The sequence below is a fragment of the Camelus dromedarius genome, chromosome 13 (genome assembly GCF_036321535.1).
Source record: "Camelus dromedarius isolate mCamDro1 chromosome 13, mCamDro1.pat, whole genome shotgun sequence".
NCBI lineage: Eukaryota > Metazoa > Chordata > Mammalia > Artiodactyla > Camelidae > Camelus > Camelus dromedarius.
In genome coordinates this window covers 67,450,757-67,472,608 of record NC_087448.1, presented here as the reverse complement: position 1 = coordinate 67,472,608, position 21,852 = coordinate 67,450,757, and the positions used below count along the sequence as shown (strand labels likewise).

The following is a 21,852-nucleotide window of genomic DNA, read 5'->3' as shown; positions in this document are numbered from 1 at the left end:
TCCTGTTTTGTTACTTACTAAAAGCAAGAGCATGGATGGTTGTATTTCATACCCATTTTCAACAATAACTGTTGAAACAGAGCTTTCTCAGTTACCATCCCAGCCTGGCCAGGCGCTCTCAGCTGTTTTCCAGGCCTTTGGGTTCCAGCGCAGTCCAGGTAATGACAGGAGTGTTCACGTTTGCCCAGTCCAGGATGGGACCGCCGGCCAGCATACATCCACCTTGAAACAGCCTCACACGGCCGGTGGCTCCGTGCTTTCATGTTCTTTCATGTGCCCTGAAATGGTAACTGACTCTCTTACGTTTTAACACGTTGCTGTAAAGAATGTTATGACTTGGAGTACACTTTTTTTTTTTTTAATTTTGGTCATGAAACATCTATTTCCCAAGCTTCTTCCCTCAGATTTCTAAAACTTTTAAATTTTATTTTTAATTTAATTTAATTTTTTAATTGAAGTACAGTCAGTTATAATGTGTCAGTTTCTGGTGTACAGCACAGTGTCCCAGTCATTCATATACATACTATATTTGTTTTCATGTTCTTTTTCATTAAAGGTTATCTGATTACAAGATACTGAATATAGTTCCTTGTGCTATACAGAAGAAACTTTTTTTTTAGTTATTTTTATATATAGTGGCTACCATTTGCAAATCTCAAACTCCCAAATGTATCCCTTCCCACCTGCTTCCCCCCGGTAACCATAGGATTGTTCACTATGTCTGCGAGTCTGTTTCTGTTTTGTAGATGAGTTCATGGTGTCCTTTCTTTCCTTTATATTTAGATTCCACATATGAGTGATATCATACGGTGTTTTTCTAGATTTCTAAAACTTTCGATTCTAGTGTCAGTAGGAAAAGAGAAAGTCACTAAGCTGCCTCTCTAATTTGGAGCAAGCAGAGCGAGGGCTGTCATTCTCAGCTGCGCGTTTGTGTCTCTAGGAATTCAGCTGAAGAAGGTGCAGGAGCAGCGGGAGCAGGAGGCCAAGCGCGAGCCGGTGGGCAACGACGTGGCCACCATCCTGTCCAGGCGCATCGCTGTCGAGTACAGCGACTCGGACGACGACTCGGAGTTTGACGACAACGACTGGTCCGACTGAGGGGGCCGGGCCGGGCGCGGGCGGCGTGTTGAGGATGCAGGTGGTCGCAGCACCCGCGTCGTGGTGTTAAAATCCTGTAGCTTAGCGGCTTTTGTACCGATGATGTGATATTGCTTTTGCACATCCGAGAATTCTGGGTTTTTTCAGTATTTACTGTGTAATACTTAAGTGCCACTAAACATAGCAAATCGTGCTGCACATGAGGAAACACGCTGTAACTGTTGCATTGTCCTGACAACAGCCTTTGCATCCTTTCTCTTGGCCGTGAAAGTGTTTCGTGCGGGTTGGGTTCACTCCCCTCGGTCACCCTAATTCTGCAGGCTTGCTGTGTGTCCTTGAAGCTGCCTGGTGTCAGGTCTCTGCAAGATTAATGGCTGCGTCAGAGTGATGTCTTCCGGTCAGTGAGGTTGTTTCAACTTTTTTTTTTTAAGTGCATTTCAGAAGGAGAGTTTGGTTCTAGAGAGAAAGGTTTGACAAGCAGGAGAGTCCTATCTTTCTGCTTCCGTTTCTTGGCCTGGTAAGCTCTGTGAATTTGAGCCTTCTGTTGAAGAATTGCACTCCCTTTGCTCGCTCTTGAGAACCGTGGGCTCGGAAGGGCGCTCTCCAGGCAGGAGCCCCTGCGGGCGCTCAGGCGGTCAGTGCTCGTTGACCATTTCTGTACGAGGTTTCAGCCGCACAGCAGTCACGAAGTGGGGAGCCGTCCTTTATCCTCCAGGGGCCGTTGGGGTGACCCTCAGGACACTCGGCAGCTGGGGGTCCAGCCTACACAGGCCCGGGTGGTCTGGAGCTGGGTGCAGAGACCCGCACAACCTCTTTCGCGGAGCCGCATCCCGGGGAAGCCAGCGGAGGCCTTGGTGCCGCAGAGATGGCTTCTGATGGCACCTCGCTCCACTCGGCCTAAATCCCGAAAGCTTCTGTTGAGGTGGGAATGGATTTGGACAGCTTTTCGCCTTTCCTGGTGCTGTGGCCAACTAGGGCCCCAGCCTTCACTCTGTCCTAGAAGCACACAGGGTGGTGGGCACATGAGACTCGACCGGGTCCCTCAGGTCAGAGGAGACCCTTAGGTGTAGTGCCACCTCCCTCCCCTCTTCCCCGATGTGCTCACCCGGGACCCTGGGCGGGTTTCTGGCCAAGGCTGACCCCTGGCAAACTCAGGAGTCAGAGCTTAGATTCTGTCATTCTGGAGGAAAGGTAACTGCTTCTTTGGAAGAAGTAAATGCCCCAGGCTTTGATGTTAGATCTGGCTTCACAGATGCTCGAGGGCACCTGACTCCCTGAGGACGTCTCTGGGCCACATGTCAGACGGACCATGCCTCTTGGTGACTGTCAGTTGTGGGCAGAAATCTGAAGCCAAAACAGAGCAGTTTGGGAGGATGGTTGGGATGGAAATGGAGCCTGATGGATGGGTTTTGTCAATGAGTTCTCCCATGGGGGTCGCTGGCCCCCGGTCACGTCTGTGTCCCCGAGGGACGTTTATGGCCTGTAGGAGGTGTGGTCCTTGTACAGAGCCTTCAGAACAGGCTTCTCGTCACTGGGTTTGGATCTCTGAAAAGCCTCAGGTCCTGCGCCCTTTCCAAGTGCTCACGCCAAGGTATCTGAGTCTTTTCAGCTCAAACCTGCTGTTCTGGCACACGCTTCTTGAGTTTCTGTTTCTTGGAGCTAGGCGCCGTAATTTTATTGACTGTACGTAGTAGTTATCAATGACTTTTTAGTTTCTTTAATTTCTCTATCCCTTTTTTTTTCAACGTGAAGGCCAACTGTGTTGGCATTTTTCTTGGGACTTTTACCAGTTTGAGGCATATTTTGTCTTACAGTATTTTGTCTTTAGTGTCTCTTTCGGATTAAGAATTACCCATATAATTCTAGAACTTATATTTGATAATGCTGCTTTGGTTTTTTTTTTTGGTTTTTTTTTTTTTTTGGCCCTTCTGTTCTCAGGTTGGAGAGACCACGTAAAGCTATTATCCATGTCAGGATTTCTTCTACTTATATCTTACTACAATAAAATAGTGGCACTTTACTCATAAATATTCATGAGCCTGTTAATTACTGGTTGTCTTCCTGTAGTTTAATCAACAAGTTGTTTTCAACTTGGTTTTCTGACTAGTGAGAAAGCTTTTGCCCTGATGTATTAGGCAGCCTTTAAAAGAATGGAAAAGGACTAAAATCCAGCTTAGACTATTTTTTGCAGTATTTTTCTCAACACATTTGATTTATTCTAAAAATGAAATCCAGACTTTTTCTAATATGATATTACAGGAAAAGGAAAAAGTGACTATTTTGAATTGCCAGTTTTCATTTTCAGAAAGTATTTACAAACCAAATGGAGATAGACGTTTAAATGCATACTTCATGACTATGAATTTTACATTTTAAAGTAGTTACATGTTGTAAAGTCATTTTAAATTGTCCCAGTCCCCCGCCCCCATCCCGTGCGTATTTAGTTTTAATTTCTGACAAGCTTTTTCTTCATGTCATAGGTCAGGCAGAGGGGCTGAGGTTCCTCAGGACCGCACATTAACCGCACACACACGACGTGATTGATTTCCCGTTGTTAGCGCCAAACTGTAAGATTTGGTCACTTAGGTTTTTCTTCGGTAAAAGTACACTGTTGGAGAATTAGCGTCTTCATTTCAGTAAATTTTTAGAGTATCAAAAGCTTTTCTGAGCACCAAGTGGCTAGGTTGTGAACGTTTTGTAATAATTTGCAGCTGAAATACACAATCCATTTTAATTCATTGAAGACTCGTGGGAATGTATCATCCAGGTAGCAAGTAATTTTTGTTTTCCAAAGCGGAGTCTCTGTCTGTCATCCTGCAGTATTACCAATGCTGTTGTAAATTGAATTTAAAGTGGTATTAAAACAAAAACCTCCTGGTAAACAATTTTTATCTGTTTGTATATCTTACTATAGATTATGTACAAGTAACATCTAAATAAAATTACACTTTTAACCCTAAGCACTTTGGCTTACTTGTAACAGTGTTGTCAGTTTAACCGTCTTTAGGGGGGAGAGGTTGGGGATGGGACAGGGTTTTTAATTAGCATTTCCATTATTAGATAACAAAGATGCCTCTCTGATTTCCGTTGAAATTTCTACACAGTTGTTGAGTGACCACGAGTTCAGGTTGGAGTCTGTAAGTGACTTGGGAAAGCACTGGTGTTGTTAGAAAGAAAAAAAGCCATTCCCGGAGCGGAAGGCAGCGCCTCCAAGACAGGTGTCTTGACCACATCTAGTCTCAATCGTAGTGACTAATACTCTAGCACTGATGACTCCTGAGACGCTTCCGCTTGCTCTGTGAGAGGGTCCTTTAGAAGGGGCATTCTCTGTCCTGTATGTGAGGGGCCAAGAGTGGAGCAGAGTCACCAACTCAGGAAAGGGCCTAGGGGGACATGAACCACACGTGGGGACAGCGGTGCGGGGGGGGGGGTAACGGAGGGGGGATTGGGGAGGGGAGGGTGGCCGCCTGCGGGAAAGCAGGCCGGCGGCTCCCAGAGACAAAAAAGCTATTAAAAAACAGGAAAGGCACCAAACTCTTTTCCTTCCAGGCATCAGCTTTCTGTAGCATCTTTCTGTTTCTGATTTGTCTCCACTGCCTTCAGTAGTCATGAGGTATATTTTGTCCAGTTTATAATTGTTTTCTGTAAAGAATTGGTCTGGAAAGAGTTAGTCCTCCGTTCCCAGGACTCATTCTATAAATACTTGATGCAATGTTTTTGTTTTTGTTTTTTTATTTTAAAATGTAATTTGTAAAACCACAGACTGTTGTTGAATACCAAATTACAACAGAAGACCAATGTTTCGATTTTTCTGCCAGGCGAAATTGTTTTTGCCAGGACCCTGCAATAAAACTTGTGATATCTTTATTTAGTAAGTGGTGTAGAACGGTTGCATGCATGCTGTGCTCTGAAGTACTTGCTGTTTGCCTCTCCTTGTGTCTGTGAATCAGGATATTCTCTCAACGGTGCGAGCAACAGTAGGTAAATAATGTGGCGATTGAGACTAGCAAATCGCCAGTCTTAACCCCAGTCTCAAATTTTCATGTTCACCCAATAACATTAATGTTTTCACTGAGTGTTAGAAATGTAAATTCTACTATTGGGGGTTCATTTGAAAAAATGGTTTCACTACCTCAAAGTTTGAAAACCACCACTTCACATTACTATCTGATTTTCTTTTAAAAAAATTTTTTTGAAGTGTAGTTGATTTACAATGTTAGTTTCAGGTGTACAGCACAGTGATTCAGTTACACATACACATACATACATATTTTTTCCTTTCAGATTCTTTTCCATTATGTCATAAGAAATTGAATATCGTTCCCTGTGCTCTACAGTAGGTCCTCGTTGTTTATCTATTTTATGTATAGTAATGTGTGTCTGTTAATCCCCAACCCCTAAGATAAGATTTTCTTATATTTTTAAAAATTTTCTTTAAACCAAGAAGTATTCACACTGTCATGGCACATTGTACTGTGCTCTGATTTCGTATTCTGCAAGGGCAGTGCAGGTGCAGAGGTGTCAGAACACGAGGAGACTTACATATTGAATTTGGAGGTGTGAGCAACTTGCAGAAGTATCTTGACAGGGGCTTAGATGATACAAGTGACCTGCTTTCCAAGTACAGTTTCTCCCCAGCGCTGACACCTGCTGGACATTTGCCAAAACACAATAGCTCTGTTGGGAATATTTGCATATGGCTTCTTTCTAAATCCCCCACCGCATTCATCCTGCTCACTGCTCACGTGTGACTTGAGTAATTAGCTTTGAATACAGCACCATGATTAGTCTGAGGTGGGGATTTGGTAGATAATTTACCGTGAAGAAAAAAATGAAGAAAATATGCCCTTTGAGAGTAATTTAAAACGTACCAAGTGGTACTTACCATGAAGTGACGTTTCAAGGCATTTGATGTTCTAGGACATGTGTCGCCTGTTTTGGCCTAAAATCAGTTGAAATAGAAGTCAGGCGATTTGCGGGCGTGTAGTGCAACTTGGTGTCTATGTGGACGAGAGGTTGCCTTTTGTGAGTGCGTGACCGTGGCTCCAAATGTCCCCTCTTGAAATCGACTTTACCATCTTGATAATTAAGTTAGGGTGTTAACTTTCAGCTCCTTCGAAATGTCTTTTAATATTTCCAAGACCTAGGCATTCGTTTGATTTGCAAATTAGAGATTTTCAAGGGCGTGTGCACTGAGGCAGATCCGCACAGTGAGTCACTACGGGGAATCCATGTCGAGACCCCCTGGATCCCCCCTGCCCCGCCCTGAGGATATCCCCACACCCCACCCACCCCTCCAGCTGCCAGGAGTGCCTCCTTCTTCTCCTCCCCCACTGCATCCATTCCTTGCCCAGCCAGCCCATGCCACACTGGGTTTTGCAACACCACTGGGGGCACAGAAGCCCAAAGAAGTTAACAGAGGGGTTAGGACAGTGCATCTGAGCTGAGATGCCCCTGGACGCTGGGGGAGGAGCCAGGCCAGTGTCCCCTTCACTGCCTTACCAGGTGAGTCTAAGTTTTCTCCAGGGGCAGGTCCACACCACCCATAGCAGTGTTACCTGAGATGCGTGTTAAAACAGATTTCTGGGCCCTGTTGCAAACCTGCTGAATCAAACCTTGAGCATGAGACCCTGGAGTCCACAGTTTATCCTGTCGCAAGGAGTGATTCTCAGGAACACTGAAGTTCAAGAAACGTCAGCTCAGCACCTGCCCTTACATGGTCGGTCCACTGGAACCCAGAGATGCCACCTGCAGTGATCCAGGCTGTCGGTCAGCCGACAGGCACCAAAAGGACTCAACGTTGGGTCCCAGTCCCCAGCTACAGGCTGGAGCTGTCTGTCACTCTGGTGCCTAGTAGGGGCAAATGTGCACCCTTGGTGCCTGCAGGCATGAGCTGAGTCACCACCCGGCAGTCTTCATCTTTGGACCTCAGGTACAGGAGTGCAGACTCACCACCCTTAATCTCACACCTGGTGGCCCCCTTCCATGTTCCTTTCAGAGCGGGCTGTCCCTTCATTTCCAGACCTGCCTGCTGATGGGCCCCGCCCCCCGCTGCTTGCTTGCTTGTATCCTTGGGCCTTGGCTGCACAAAGCACCTGCAGCAGGCTGTTTAGGAGCCCCTTTCAGCTCTTGTCCTCAGTCCCTGGGGAGGAGGAACGCCGGGGCCTGAGCCTTGCCGGTGGGCTGTCCCCGTTGATGTCACTCACTGGACAGGCCCTCATGCTTCCATGGCTTGGGAGGTGTTTGTCTGATTTTCTGCTGTTTCTGCCACCATTGGTCCTTGGAGGGGGAACAGGTGTGATGCACGTGGTGTGTGAATCAGCCCCGATCCCCAGGACCTCTCCTGGAGGTGTGAGCCCCAGGCTCTTACAAGTTCCCTTGTCTTCCTTCGTGGCCCCGGTCTCCTTCCCCTGTCCCTCCCCTGGTCTGTTTGCTCACTGTGTCCCTCACCCCCCCTGCTCCTGGCTGCACCAGCATCGGGGCAGGTGGGGCACTGAATGATGCTCAGGGCTCTGCCCCTTGGCCCTGCTGGGACAGGCAGCATCCAAAGTGGCATCAAGGAAAGCGAAGTCCTTCCGTGATTTTCTCTGGGCCATGCGTCTTACAAAGATGCTCGTGTGGGGCTGGCAGTTGTCTATCAGGGGGGAAGGAGCCTGCCTCTCCCCACGTGCAGTCAGTCTGCTGAGCTGACCTGAGCAGGCGGGTCCTAACCGGTCCTGGTGTAGGGGGGCAACCTAGGGTGTCCTTTCCCATTTAGTAACTGACTTTAAACAGGAAACAGAGTAAACACTGGGTCGGCCTCATACCTAGTAACACAGTTATCTGCCCTCTGCTAAGATAAGTGGCCAAGAGAATGATTTCTACTCTGGTAGGCCCTCGACCTCGCCATGAAAAAGGCCGGCATGCATTCAGCCTGGGGGCCCCGGGAGCCTGCCCTGCCCTCTGCACCCGTTCCCAGCCTCGCGCCGAAGGAGGGAGCAGCACTGCTCTGAGGCCTGGCGAGAAAGCAGTCTTGAAAGTAGGTTAGCACAAGTGCCTGCCTGCAGAGCTGGGGAGGGCGGGGGCGGGGCGCCCGGTTCCAGGTCCCCAGCAATGTTAGTGAGGGACCGGCAGGAGGCCAGCCAGGGTGAGGAAAGGAGGACAGTCCCTCCCCTCTGTGGCCTGGGGCCACCAACACAGGGGCCAGGGCCAGTGCAGCATCCCACTTAGTCCAGCAGAAAGCGGCACAGAGGTGGGTCCTGGTGGAGAGGGCGCTTGGGGCCTGACACTCAGGCTGCTCCCCTCGGCACTGGCAATGCGTGAGAAGCAGTGGCTGTGTCCCCGAGGGCCAGGACGTGTCAGCTGAAAAAAAACAAGCATGGCTCGTGACCCTGGCGGCATTAGTGCTGTCTCAGACCGACCCATCTCTGCTGGGAGTGTGGCCCAAACGCCTGCGTTTCCCGTGGACTCTGGCACGTGCTTGTCCCCTGTGCCGGGCCCCAGACTCACACTGCTGCATGAACTGTCTGATGTAACACAGTGGTCCTGGGCAGCGGGAACTCTGACCCACTTCATAGGTGAGAACACTGAGGCCACATGACCTGCCCAGGGTCCTAGGACTGAGGCTCAAACCCGGCCTCCCACCTCGGCACACCCCTCCCAGGTGCTTGGAGGAATCTGCAGGAGGACCCAGTGGGCAGCTCGTGGGCCTTCCCCATGGCTGTGCCTCGGAGCTGAGGCAGGACTGCGAGGTGGGAAGTGAGGAGTTAGGGCCCAAACGGACCCCAGAAGTGGATGAGTCCCTGCAAGCGACAACATGGCTTCTTAATAGTAGGTGGCAGGGCTCAGCCCAAGAGGCCTGCTGGTCCCCTAACTGGGACTAAAAGCAAATTGATAAACATTCAGAGACGTTGTGTTGCTTCCTGGAACTGTCCCTGACTCCAGCAGTCCCCGAGCTCCACCCTGGATCTCCGTGGTTGAGGTGAACATCCATCCAGATGGGATAGGGGTCCATGCACCCACCTCACTTGATTTTCTGGAAAGTTTCCACGCAGTGGAACCATCCTGACATCAAAGCTGCATTGTCAAAACGTCATGCTTTGGGCCCGGCCAAAGTTTGAAAAGCAGCATCTGGGGAGGCAGGGAACTAGGGGGTACCTGCCCGGGGAGGGATGCTGGACACTCAGCCTGACCCACCCGCCCGCGCATGGGGTTCCACCTGGGTGCGACGCCTGCCGCGCACGGATGGTGCTCCAGGCCAGGCGCAGCGGACGCGCAGGAAGACGGGAGGTGGGGGTTCTGGGGGCCAGCACGGTGGGAGAACAGTGGGTGGGGATGTCAGCGAACTGGCATCCGTGCGAAGGATGACCTAAGAGCGGGCCTGCATCATAGGATGTGAGGTTCTGCAAACATCCTTGCCGAGGGATGGATGCAGAGTGGGTGCCGCTGCCCCCGGGATGCCACGCCCGGAGCCCGACAGCCCCGTGGGGGCGCACTGTCCCGGGGGCGCTGGAGGTGACGGAAGATTCTGCACGCGGGAGGGCGGGGCCCCGCGCCGCTGCCCCTGGAATCACCTGGGCGGGAACCTGCGCGGGGTTCGGCATCCGCTCTCTCGACCTCTGTCCCTCCGGGCATCGCCCGTTCTCCGGCGCTGAGTAAGCCCCGGCATTTGGGGGCTTGACACTGAGACCGTTTGAGAATCTGCCTTTGAAGGAACCGCATCAAGCCCCCGAGGCCCCTGAAGAGGACAGGCCGGTTCTGAGTTCCGGGCCTGTGGTTCTGGGCGGACTCTCCACGGAGAGCCGACTCCCCCTGTACTGAAGAGCCGGAGAAACGAGAGCTGCGGTCCGGCCTCCCCCCTCCCACCCACCAAGGCAGCCACGTGCGGCGTGACCCGCAGCGCTGGACGGGCTGCAGGGAGCGTCCGGCCTCCCTCTGCGAAAGCGAGCGTCCCGGCGCTGAGCGGCCTCCCGCGGCGCCGCCCTGCGCTGCGCTGGGGAAGCGCCGCCCCCCAGTGGCCAGATGGCTGAGCGTTTCCCGGGAGACCAGCTTCACTCCTGCTACTCATCGGCTCATCCATCCGCTCCCCGTTCTTCAATCTGTCTCATTCCTTCATCAAACAAATACGTGTTTCTCGTGCACCGCTGTAGAGAGCGAATTGGGCCACATTCTCCGAAGGGCAATTAGCAAACATCTATCAAAATTAAAACTACATTTAATGAGCAAATCCAAATTGAGACTGGATTTTCCAGAAGTCGAAGGACAGTGTTTCTGGGCCCACATTCTCCTCCAGACCTTTGCCCCCTCAGTGTTCACAGGTGGATTCTCTTTCCCTCCCCTTGGAGCTGGGTGGGATCTGGGGGCTGCCTTGCTGCAGGCCTGACTTTCAAGGCGAGATCTCAAGGGCCTGGCTCTCTCTCAGAATAGCCACCATGTTTTACCCAGGCCACCTCAGGGGCCACATGCAAAGTCTGGTCCCAGCCACAATCTCAGCCAGCGGCCAGCATCACCTGACAGCCCCATGAGTGGGCGAGACTTCTTCCAAGGACTTGAGTCCCCCAGTGAACTGCTACAGCTGGTGCCCACCGGAGCAGGGACGTCCCTCCGCACTGAGCGCTGCTTGCCAAAACAGCAGACTTGTGAGCAAAAATAAACGTCATCATCGGTTTAGGTTCCTCAGATTCGCGGTCATTTGTTAAACACCTTTAGTAACCGAGACAGATTCTCGTAACGGGGACAGAGAAGTATTTCAGACTTACTCGCACATGTGCCAAATGACATATTCACCACAGCGTGGTTTGAAATAACAAGATTGGAGACAACCTACTGTTCTGTCAACAGAACACTGACTCAGTCATAGTATATCCGCAATGGAATACCTGCAACTGTACAAAGGACAAAGATGTTTCAAATGAATTCATATGGTTTTCAAGACACATCATTAAATTCAAGAAACAAAGAGCAGGAAAATGTGCCTATGTGCTATCCATTAGCTAAAAAGAAGAGAAAATAATATATGTCTTTATTTATATGTGCCTGAAATATTTCTGACAGAAGCCAAAGGAAGGTGACAGCAGTATCTCGGAGGGCACCCGAGTATCTCGGGGCAGCGGGGAGGGGGACCGCCTGCTGTATACTCTTTCAGTATCTGTACAGTTTGTAACCAAGTGACTGCTCCCTGCCTACAAAATTGACCAATTATTTTTAAAAGTATAAAGGCCTTTTGATGTGCCAGACATTGTGATAGAGAGACGAAAGACAGCTCCTGCTCACCGTCATAAAAGTCACCTTATTGTTCCACTGTCAAGGCCAATGGTAAAACTTGAGGGTCAAGCGTAAGGGTCTAGATTCAGGCTGCTGGGGTTCAAATCCTGCCTCTGCCCCGTGACCTTGGGCAAGACACTCAAATGACCAATTCTTTAGTATCCCCCTCCGTGCAGTGGGGAGGGATAGTGCCTTCAGTTCAAACTATTTGCCAGTTTGTATGTGTGAATTATTTAGAAAGGCTCGTTTCCAGACATATGAGGACTTTCTGGGTTTTTTGGTTTGTTTTTGATCTCTAGCTCTACTGCTTGGAGTTCTAGAACATGTTTTTCATGATTTTATGCATGCTTTGTATGCAATTTGATGAGATTTACTTTAGGACCCAGGATATGGCAAATTTTGGAAACTAACGTGTATATGAGGTTATTGGTGGCAATGTTTTATCTTTGCTCATTGATTCAAGGTTTTTCTATGGTCAAGTCTTCCATATTGTTATTGATTTTTTTAAATCACTAAGAGGATGTGCTAAAAATACCCCACTAAGAATTTGGACTAGTGTCTGTTCATTTTTGTAGTTCTATTAAACTTTCCTTTACATGTTTTGATGCGCGTTATTAGGGTTTGTAATTTTATGCCTATTTATATAATGCCTCCTCTGCACACACATGCCAGGCGTTGTTCTGGGTGCTTTAAATATATGCCAGTTCCGTTATCCTTTCAACCACCGTACGTGAGGTAGGTACTCTTAGTATCCCATTTACATGTGGAAGCTGAAAAATACAGAAACTACGTAATTTGCTGAAGATTATGTATCCAGGGAGGAACCAAGCTGAGATTCGAGCAGGCCGCCTCTGCAGGCCGTTCGTGGAGCCACACTTTCACATCACTGTAGTGAATAAGCTGCTTTCATGGCACGAGCTTCCTGCTGGGACTTCCTTTTGCCTTATATCTATTTGTCTAATATGAATAATACTCCACTGGCTTTCTTTTGATTAACATCTTCTTGGTGTATCTTTTTCTGTCCTTTTATTTTCAACCTTCTGTATTCTTATGTCTTAGATATGCCTTTTGTTAGCAAACATATTTGGATTTTTTCCCCTCATTCTGACAGTTTATGTGTTTTAATTGGAAAAAACGTTGATGGGCCATTATGCTAAGAATCACAATAGGAGACCTTAACTTATCAAAGTCTAAAGTTAATCCATAGTCTCCCCTAGTGGCAATAAAAATACTTGCTTTCTGACAGACACACAGACCCGTCAGAGCCCAGAGTGGCCAGTTCACTTGGGATGAGGTGCAGGTGCGTGCTGCCGGGGTGCCAGCCCTGTCTTCCACGCCCCTGGGACAATTGGAAGGTCTTCACAGCACGCACCCCTGTCTTAGCTGCACAGCCTGGGGGCTTAAATGACAGAGATGTATTTTCTCACAGTTCTAAAGTCCAAGATCAGGGTGCCAGTGTGGCCGGGTTCCGGGGGGGCACCTCTTCCTGGCTTGCAGACAGCTGCCTTCCCACTGTGTCCGCAGGAACACGTACGCTGCTGGTGGAAAACAAAACCAAACCAAAACCAAACCTTGCCTGAGAGTGTGTAAGTGGCCACCATTCCCAGAAGATGTGGGCAGGTGGGAGCCTAGCCTGGCCAGAGAGTGCGGCCCAGGTGGAGCCAGTCTGGGAGAGGGTGTGGACGGGCCAGTGCTGGTCTGAGAGGCGGACAGGCAAAGACAGAGCAGCCGGCATGATGTCAGAGGAGAAACAAGGTCAGAGGATCGATGCTCCCAACTTAAGACTCACTATAAAGCTGCAGTCACCAAGACAGTGTGGATGGACCTAGAGGTGATCACACTGAGTGACGTGAGTCAGAGGAAGACATATACCCCCCGACACCGCTTACATCTGAAATCTAAAGAAACGGCACGGATGGACTTGTTCACAAAACAGGAACAGACTCACAGACGCAGAAAACAAACGTACGGTTACCAGGAGGGAAGGGCAGGAGGGGTAAATTAGGAGTTGGGGATTAGCAGATACACACAACTATACACAAAATAGATAAATAACAAGTTTATACTGCACAGCACAGGGAACTATATTCAATAGCTTGCAGTAACCTATAATGAAAAAGACAGAAAAAGCATGTGTGTGTGTGTGTGTGTATAACTACACCAGAAACTAACACAACATTGTAAGTCAACTATATTTCAATTTAAAGAAAAAAAAAATGGTATTAGGGGCGGAACAGGCACGCAGGTCAGAGTGGGGAGCGGGAGCCTAACCGCGACCGGAGCCCCGGTCACCCACAGGCCCTTCACGGACCTCGTGGCCCCAGGCAAGTCATGTACGGTCGCCTCACCTGTCACGCGGTGCGGGGGGTGCCTGCCCCACGACGCGGGCACCGGGGAGCTTCGATCCAGCCGCAGTGCCGGCCCTGCTCGCGCGGGGGCGCTGTTCTCGCGCTGCTGCCGCCGGGAGCGCGGTGGCGGGGAAGCTGATTCGCGGAGAAGTTCGGAGGCCTTCCACAGGGGGTCAGTGCTGCGCTCCCGGATGGGATGGAAAGGGTTAGGATGCGGTGTCCCTGGCTCCGGGTCCCTCAGCGCCCCTGCGGGTCCTCCCGCCACCTGTCTTGTCGCCCCCTGCCCTCAGGTGACCGGCTGCCCGGTCCAGGTGGGCATCACCGGAGGGCCCGTCCTCCCCGGCCCGCGGCCAAGCCTTCTCCACGCAGGGCTCCTGTCCTCCTCAGGGTGACCCAGCCTCAACCTTCTGCCCGCCAGGGCTGTCTGTCCGAAGAGCCCTCTCCTACCGCATGGAACGTCTCCTGGACGGAGCCTGGGAGAGGGAGACTGGGGCTGTCCTGCCCGGCAGAAGCAGGTGTCAGATTGTCCGTCCACCTGGTGGCCGTCAGCTCTGCCTCTAGACGCGCGTCTGAGGGGGCCGCTCCCCGGAGGCAGGATGCGGCGTCGCGTGGGCCCCTCTGCTCTCTAACGGCTTCCTGATGGGCTCGAGGGACACTTCAGGGACCTCAGTGGGGGACTGGGCTGTGCGGACAGAGCTGCGGGTTAAACGAAGGCGGCTGTTGCTTCAAACCCAGCAGCCGGGCAGGCGAGCGCCTCTCCCACGTGGACGTTGTCTCCGCAGCCTCCTCCCTGCGCGTGAAGCTGGGGGACGGCTGCTGCCGCAGAAAAAGGGAGTCACGGGGCGGGGGGAGTTCACTGGCAGAGATGCTGCTTAGCACGCATGAGGTCCTGGGTTCAATCCCCAGCACCTCCCTTAAATACATAAAAATAAACCTAATTACCCCGCCCCTCCAAAAAAAGAAAGAAAAAGAAGTCACCAAAGTGCAGTAAGTCCCGTGTTCAGAGCTGCCAGGCTGCTGTAAAAGAGAAACTGAGGTCGCAGTGAGCTGGACCAGTCAGCTGAGGCTGCCAGCGCCCACAGATGCGGCTGTGATGGGGGCGGGGGAAGGTGGAAAACCACAGACTTTGTGCAACCATCACACTATCCATACCCAGAAATTTTCCATCTTCTCAAATGGAGGCTCTGTCCCCATTAAACACAAACTTCCTCTTCTTCCCTCCCCCAGCCCCGGCATCCACCATCCTACTTTCTGCCTCTGAATTTGACTGCTCGAAGTGTCTCATGTAAGTGGAGTCACCCAGTGTTTGTCCTTTTGTGTCTGGTTTATTTCACTTGTCATGATGTCTTCAAGTCTGAACTGGGTGTTTGTTTGTTGTTTTATCTCAGTCGGAATTGTTATACCAGAGTGGTGTAGACACAAAGACTTTGCCTTTCCTGGCTGTGTGATTTTGGACGATTTACTTCATGTGCCTGGGCCTCTGTTTGCCCTGAGTTAAAGCAAATCTTACAATTTATCTCACAGAGTTGCAAACATAGGCAGCTGGCCCAGTGCCTGACCCATACAGGGAGGGAGGGCTGGTTCCTCCTCTTTCCCAGCCCAAGGAAACACCAGCTCAAAGAGGTTAGGTGGCCTCAGCAGGGGCGCGTGGCTCTAGGTTGGCAGGTCGTGTCCCGAGTCGCACTGCTTCCCCGACGGGTGTTTGCTGTCTCCTGCAAGCAGGAGTCTTGTTTCTACAATGCGAGCTTGCACTAGCTCCATGTCGGCAGTACTGGCGTGTGTGAAGGGCTGCTTTGCCTTTTAGAGTATTTTAAAATGAGCTATCTGCTCTGTTCTTTTTTTCCTCTCTCTCTCTTTTGTGTTTAAAATGCAGTGCTAACAAAATATTTCTGGCCTAGTAAGCATAATATATTGAGAGATTTTTATAAAGAATTAATGTAACTTGGAATCCAATTAAGACTAAGAAAGCAGTTCTCATTAAGATTCCAAATTATGCCATGCAGTACAATTTTATGATGATTAGGATAGCAAAATAGCAAGAGAGCTGACTTTTCTTAGCATAAGGCAAACACGTATGATCATTTAAAGCCACTGTCCATCAGGCCTCGGCTGGTGGGTGAGGGTTGCTTTCCAGCACTGGCTGCATGGGGAGATGCGGCAAGTCCCAGTGCCCGGGTTTGCTGGTGAATAGGAACGTGGTTGATGTTTGTACATTAACCTTGATTCCTGCAACCTTGCTGTCATTGCTGGTGTTTTAGGAGAGGAACCACATTAACCTCGTGTGTAGCTCTCAGCCAGCTAACCGTAATATTGGGCTCACTATGTGTCCAGCTATCTTCTAAGTTCTCTACACATGCTAGCTTCTCCGTGCTACGGTTTCCCCACCTGTAATATGGGGAGAGGGAGTTGTTTCAAGGATTGCGTTCACTTGCCTGTGAGTGTCACCCAGCAGGAGGCACAAAAAGAATTTGAAAGCCCAGCTTTGTGGCTCTTGGGCTGAAGGTGGTCACGTCATTAGCATGTTTGACTGAACAGCCCTCTCACTTTGAGAGGCTTGGCCCTTTCTGACTGAAACCTTAGTGTTCTTTTGAATCACCTGCTTGGCTGACAGCTTTCTGGTTTCTCTTCTTCACAAAGACAGGTTATATTGAGATCTTATTCTCCTGAAAGCTGAGTCTTGGTCATTTTTCAAAACATCCTGCATGTGTTTGGCCCAATCACATGCAGTTTTACAAAGAGAAGAATGTACCCGCAGAAGAGACTCTGCTATCATCACAGAGTGACCCACATCATGGGCTCCCTCCCATGGCTCTGGCTCCCGGTGTCACTGAACTTTGCGGCAGGATCATTGTTTTTAAAGAAGCAGGTGAAGTGATATTAAATATTGATCATGTGCAATGAATTAAACTGTTGAAGGAATGATCACAATATTGGATATTAGATCCCTTGCCCTCTGGCTCAAATGTAAATATTTTATTATTTATATTTCAGCATTACTAACATAAATGCTGAAATGGGGGTTTGCCTGTATCTTAACAGTAACGGTGGGCGGCTCTAGTTGGTACACATATCAAAATAGGCAAAGGGATATAGGAAAAATGCTGCAATAAGCCGCTAAGGGAATAGGCAGATATTTATGTGTAACAGACATAAGACTAGGGAAGTGGCCACAGACGCCTTCCCAGATGCTCCGGATTATGTGGGTCAGTGCCGGGTCGGTGCCAGTCGTGCGAACACATCCACTAAGACGTGACTGGATGGCATCCACTCTCATCCTCACGGCTGCCCCCTTATCCAGGTCAACATTCTCTCCCTCCCTCTTTGTCGGGCACCACCCTCCCACTGTCCCTCTCTGTCCACTCTGCTCCCTGAAATCCACACCTCACAGAGAGTGATTACATAACCTTTGAGCAGAATTATAATGCAAGCCACAGATGTGAACCACAGGTGTAATTTTATATTTCTAGTAGCCCCGTTGTCCAGTTTTAAAAAGCGAAATTAACTTTAAGAATATTTTATTTAGCCTGATCCCATCTATCCAAAATAATACCATTTCAGCACAAAACCAATATTAAAAGTGCTGAGATATTTAATGTCATTTTTTCTCTAAGTCTTGGAAATCCTGGTATATTTTCCACATGCAACAACACATCTCAATACTCACCCCGCTGCTCAGCGGCACCTGTGACAGTGTCCCCGTCACTGGACGGGGCGGCTCCAGAACCTCTGGCTGCTGCCCACCTGGAGCTTCCCCCAGGCTCCTGCACTCAGATCTACTGGCTTTTGGTTTTCTTCCTTAAACTTGCAAGTTCTTCCCTGTCTTAGAATCTTCATGCAGGGGCGGACCTGAGATAACACCCAGCCCAGCAAGCAGAGCACAGCCTCCCAAAGCCCCCCGGATGGCTGATTTAAGCCCAGGTGCTGGGTCAGTGTGAGGTCCCAGAGGCAGGAGAAGGAGATCCCCCACCGGCGAGCCCCTAGCAGTGCCTCCAGGGAAAGTCTGGGGTTCCAGGCACGGAGTGGGGATGGGAGTAGTAACTCCTAACAGAGAGGCCGATGCGAGTCAGGCAGGCCCCAGTCACAGCAGGTCTGGGAGGCAGGTGGACGTGTGGACATCTGCCTTCTTCCTGTGGCACGGAGGGCCTTTCAACCCCCTTCCTTCAATTTGGGCAATTTCTGCCTTGTGAGTCCCCCTCCCCAAGGGAGAAGCCAGAAGGGGGCTTTCTCCTCGCAGCTAGGAGCAGATGGGGAGTGGGCCCATCACACACATCTGCCTGAGTCACGGGCACCAAAGGTGAGAACAGGGGGACTTCCTGACTGGCTGTGGGACAGGGGGTGGGAGGCTCCGATCTGGAAGCTAGTGATGGAAGCAGGGAGGCAGGTACGGGATCCACGCGGGCCTTGGAGGGCGGGGCCTCCGGGTGGGCGGGGCCTCCTGCTCTCAGAAGCTTCACGGCGGAGGTTGGAGACCACGGTTGCAGGCGCGGTCAGGGTCCGTGTCCAGGGGCAGCAGTGGCGGTGGGCGCCTCCCGGGAGCAATTCCGCAGGAAGACTTAGGTCTTGCGCCTGTTGTGTGGATTCCAGGGCTGGTTCTCTGGATCTCTGGGAACTTCCTAATAGTTTTTTTTTAAATCTCTTTTCAGTTGCAACTAGGCAGAGTGAGCTTCTGGTTTGCAAAGATGCTGAACCCTGATGAGAGAGAAAGTTACTAAGATCAGGACCGGGGCTCAGAGCAGCGATGCAAGGGTCCCATTGCCAGGCCTGGGCCAGGAAGGCAGCCAGCATGGCCTGGACTGGGGCTGGGGTCACAATTCTGAAGACTGGGGTCAATAAGGGGATAGCAGAGGCAGAAGACAGAGGAGCCTGGCGTTCCCTTCTCAGCTATGTGTTCAGGGCCAATAAAGCCCCGTCTTCCTGGAAAGATCCCCTACTGGCTCTGGGCCACGGAGATGGACGGCTGCCCAGAGAAGAGGACACCCAGAGACACAGAGGGAGGGCGGCCACGGGAAGACAAAGACAGAGGTCAGGGAGATGCTGGCACAAGCCAAGGAACACCAGGAGCCACCAAGAGCCGGGGGAGGCAAGGAAGGGTGCTTCTCTCTAGCCCTGTCAACAACTTGATCTTGAACTCTCAGCTTCAGTACCGGGAGGGAAAGAAGTCTGTTGCTTGGAGCCTGTGGGGGCACTTTGCTGTGGCAGCCCTAGCAGACTGATTGATCGCCACAAGACACAAGGTCTTAGGGGGCTGGGATGGAGTCCTCTGTTCCTCACCCAAGCAGAATTAACTTACCAGCCTGCAAAGTTAATTATTATCATTATGCAAATGTCTTCTGAGAGGCTCTTGGCCCCTCTCCTCACAATCCTCACTGTGTGAACAGAGCAGGGCTGGGGGAGCGCCCCCTGCATTCCCACCTGAGGGTGTTATTTCATTTAATTACTAGTCCAGAGCACAAGGCCAGACCCCTCCTCTCTGTAGCCTCGTTGGGGTCTTTTCTTTCCCAAACCACCCAAGGATCTGGCATCTCTGCTGGTGAGTATAAAAGCAGTCACGCGAACACTGGCCTCAGGCCTCGTGCAGCAGTCCTGGGTGACTCTGGAAGCCAAGTGCCACCTCTCCCTTGCGGGGGACTGGCAGGGTCACCCGTGTCCTACCTGGTGGGCCAGATCTTCCTGTCAGCATATCAGGTCCTGCAATGTCCTCGTGGTCAGTGACACCAGAGAGAGCAGAGAACCTGATGGCATCTCAGGGAGATCCCCATCCATCACATTCCAGACTCCGCTGGTTCTGCCCCACAGGCCACGCCCACCAGGGCGGGGCCACGCGTGAGGCAGCGGCTGTCTCAGAGATGGTGGGTCTAAGCACTTGGCACTAGCCAGCCGGAACCCTGACCTGGAAGGGGGGCTGTGTATTTTGCCCGATCTCCTCCCGCTGCAGAGCATTTTTAGGGGGAGCCTTAATATCTCTCACCGAAATCTGACTTCCATCTGCCACCCCCATCCTGAATGTCAGGGTCTGCAAATGTCTGGGTGCCGGTTGTAGACAAAGGGCGAGTGTTCTCCCCCAGCTGAAAACTGGGAGTGTGACAGGTGCTTGAGGAAGCGCAGACTCCACTTGCTGCGCAGTTTGAGCCTCCGCTCTGGCCCAGCAGGACACCGGGTTAGACACCTTGGACAGCTCGGGGCAGAGGATGAAAGAGAAACAGGAAGCAGGACACAGCAGAAAGAAGCGGGCCAACCCATGAATACTGGACTTTGACACAAGGGGAATGCTGCTGTAATCTCCACAGGGACCACTGGGCGAGAATGAAAACCTGTATGATGATATGACAAAAATGAGATAATAAAATAAAATAATGAAAGTAATCTCTTATACACAATGTCATTAACTGTAAACGTGATCAGTGCTGCCATTAATACACCGTTTGCCAGCCTGGATGGTGCTATTACAAGAGACACATCTGAAATATAAGGAAGTTACAGCAAGTTCAGAAGAAAAGGATTCAAAATGAATGTGCAAACACTAACCGAAAGAAAGCTGGCATTGCTCTATTGGACATATTATGTTTAAGGATGAGAAGCATAATCAGTATTATCATAAACAAAGGAGGATGCTTCATAATAATGGAAAGTCTAATATTCCAGAAAGATACAATCATTCCTAATTTATATGCACAGAATAAAATAGCTTTAAAATATATAAAGCAAAATTTACAATCATTGTAGGAGATTAAACATCCTTTTCTCAAACATTAATAAAACAAATACATGTAAAAATTAGTAATAATATAGAATAAAGTATGAACAATACCATATTAGCGAACTTGACCTAGTGAACGTATGTTAAACACTGCGTTCAATAGCTGCACAATACACAGTCTTTTTCAGGACATAGTGACATATGGACTATATGCCGAATGGTTTAAGTCTCAAATTTTTCAAAGGATTACACTCTTATAAAGGATTTTTTTCACTTCAATGCAATTAGGCTAAAAATTAATAACAAAAATATAATTGTATTTGATTGGAAATTAAGCAGTACTTTTTCTAAAGAAATTATTGGACAAAGAAGAAACCATAATAAAAATTAGAAAATATTTTAAGTTAATTATTAAATACTACATATCAAAACTTTTGGGGTACAGCTAAAGCTATGCTTAAAGGAAAATTTATAGCCTTAAATATTTCAATTAGACAAGAACAAATGCTAAAAATCAATGAGCTAAGAGTCTACTTCGAGAAGTTTGAAAAAGACTAGGAAAATAAAGCCAAAGAAAGTAAAGTAGCCTTTATAATAAGGATTAAAGCCAAAAATAATGACCCAGAAGAATAAACACACAAAATAGGCTCAAGAAAGCGAAAGACCAATTCTTTGAGAAGACTAATAAAAATCACAACTCCTTGTTAAAGAAAATAGGAAGTACAAGATCAAAGGCAAGAACTGTAAAGGGGATTTTTGCTAAAGACCCCACGATCATTAAACAGACAATAAGCAATTATGCCAATATGTTCGAAATGGGCAAAGTCCTAGAATCACAGCCTGGGTGTTGCTGTTTTTATTAAGTCTGAGACCATGATGTGCCGATGTGCCACCTGCGAGTGTCACTGCTGTGCTCTGGAACTCGGTCTTGGCAGTGCCAGGCTGATGTGCTTTAGAGAGATGAGTCTTTGTACCAAATCTGGCCTGCAGGAGGGATGTGGGTGTCTGTGACAGAATCCTGGGGAGTCTGAGAGGCAGGACGGGGATCCACTCAGCCCAGCGAGGTCTCCTCGGAGCATCAACCACTCCCTGGAAGGAAAGAGGGCTCCGGGAGCTGATCCCCGCTTACACGCCTCTCAAATCAGCGTCCACATCAGTTCATCATGCCAGGCAAACTGCCCAGAATGGGCCAGCACCTCTCTGTGAGGCCTGCTTGGGAGGCACATGCCCCGGGGGGCAGGGGCTTTAAACACCTTCAGCTACTGAAGGGCAGGTGCCCTGTCTGTCCCCAGATTGTGCTCTGACAACCCTGAGTCCCTGCACAGCCCCCCTCGAAGTGGCTTCAGACAGTTCCAGGAGCTGGGTATTGGCCCCCATGCAAAGCTGGCTTGCAAAGAGTGCCTAACTGAACGCACTGCAGAATTGTTTCTCCTTAGGGCAGGTGCGGCCCAGTGACTGCTCCCTGCT

At 49.8% G+C, this 21,852-nt stretch overlaps 1 protein-coding gene across 3 annotated transcripts in view; it reads left to right on the top strand.

Annotated features, from left to right (window-relative positions):
* The window catches only part of WASF3 (WASP family member 3), a 77,436-nt gene extending 73,378 nt beyond the window's left edge, over positions 1-4,058 (top strand). For all 3 annotated transcript variants that reach the window (XM_064493252.1, XM_064493254.1, XM_031465789.2), the window contains exon 10: positions 941-4,058. In XM_064493252.1, the coding sequence (XP_064349322.1) occupies positions 941-1,098 (158 nt within the window). In that variant the 3' untranslated portion in view covers positions 1,099-4,058. The remainder of the gene's footprint in view (positions 1-940) is intronic.
* The last annotated feature ends 17,794 nt before the right edge of the window (positions 4,059-21,852 follow it).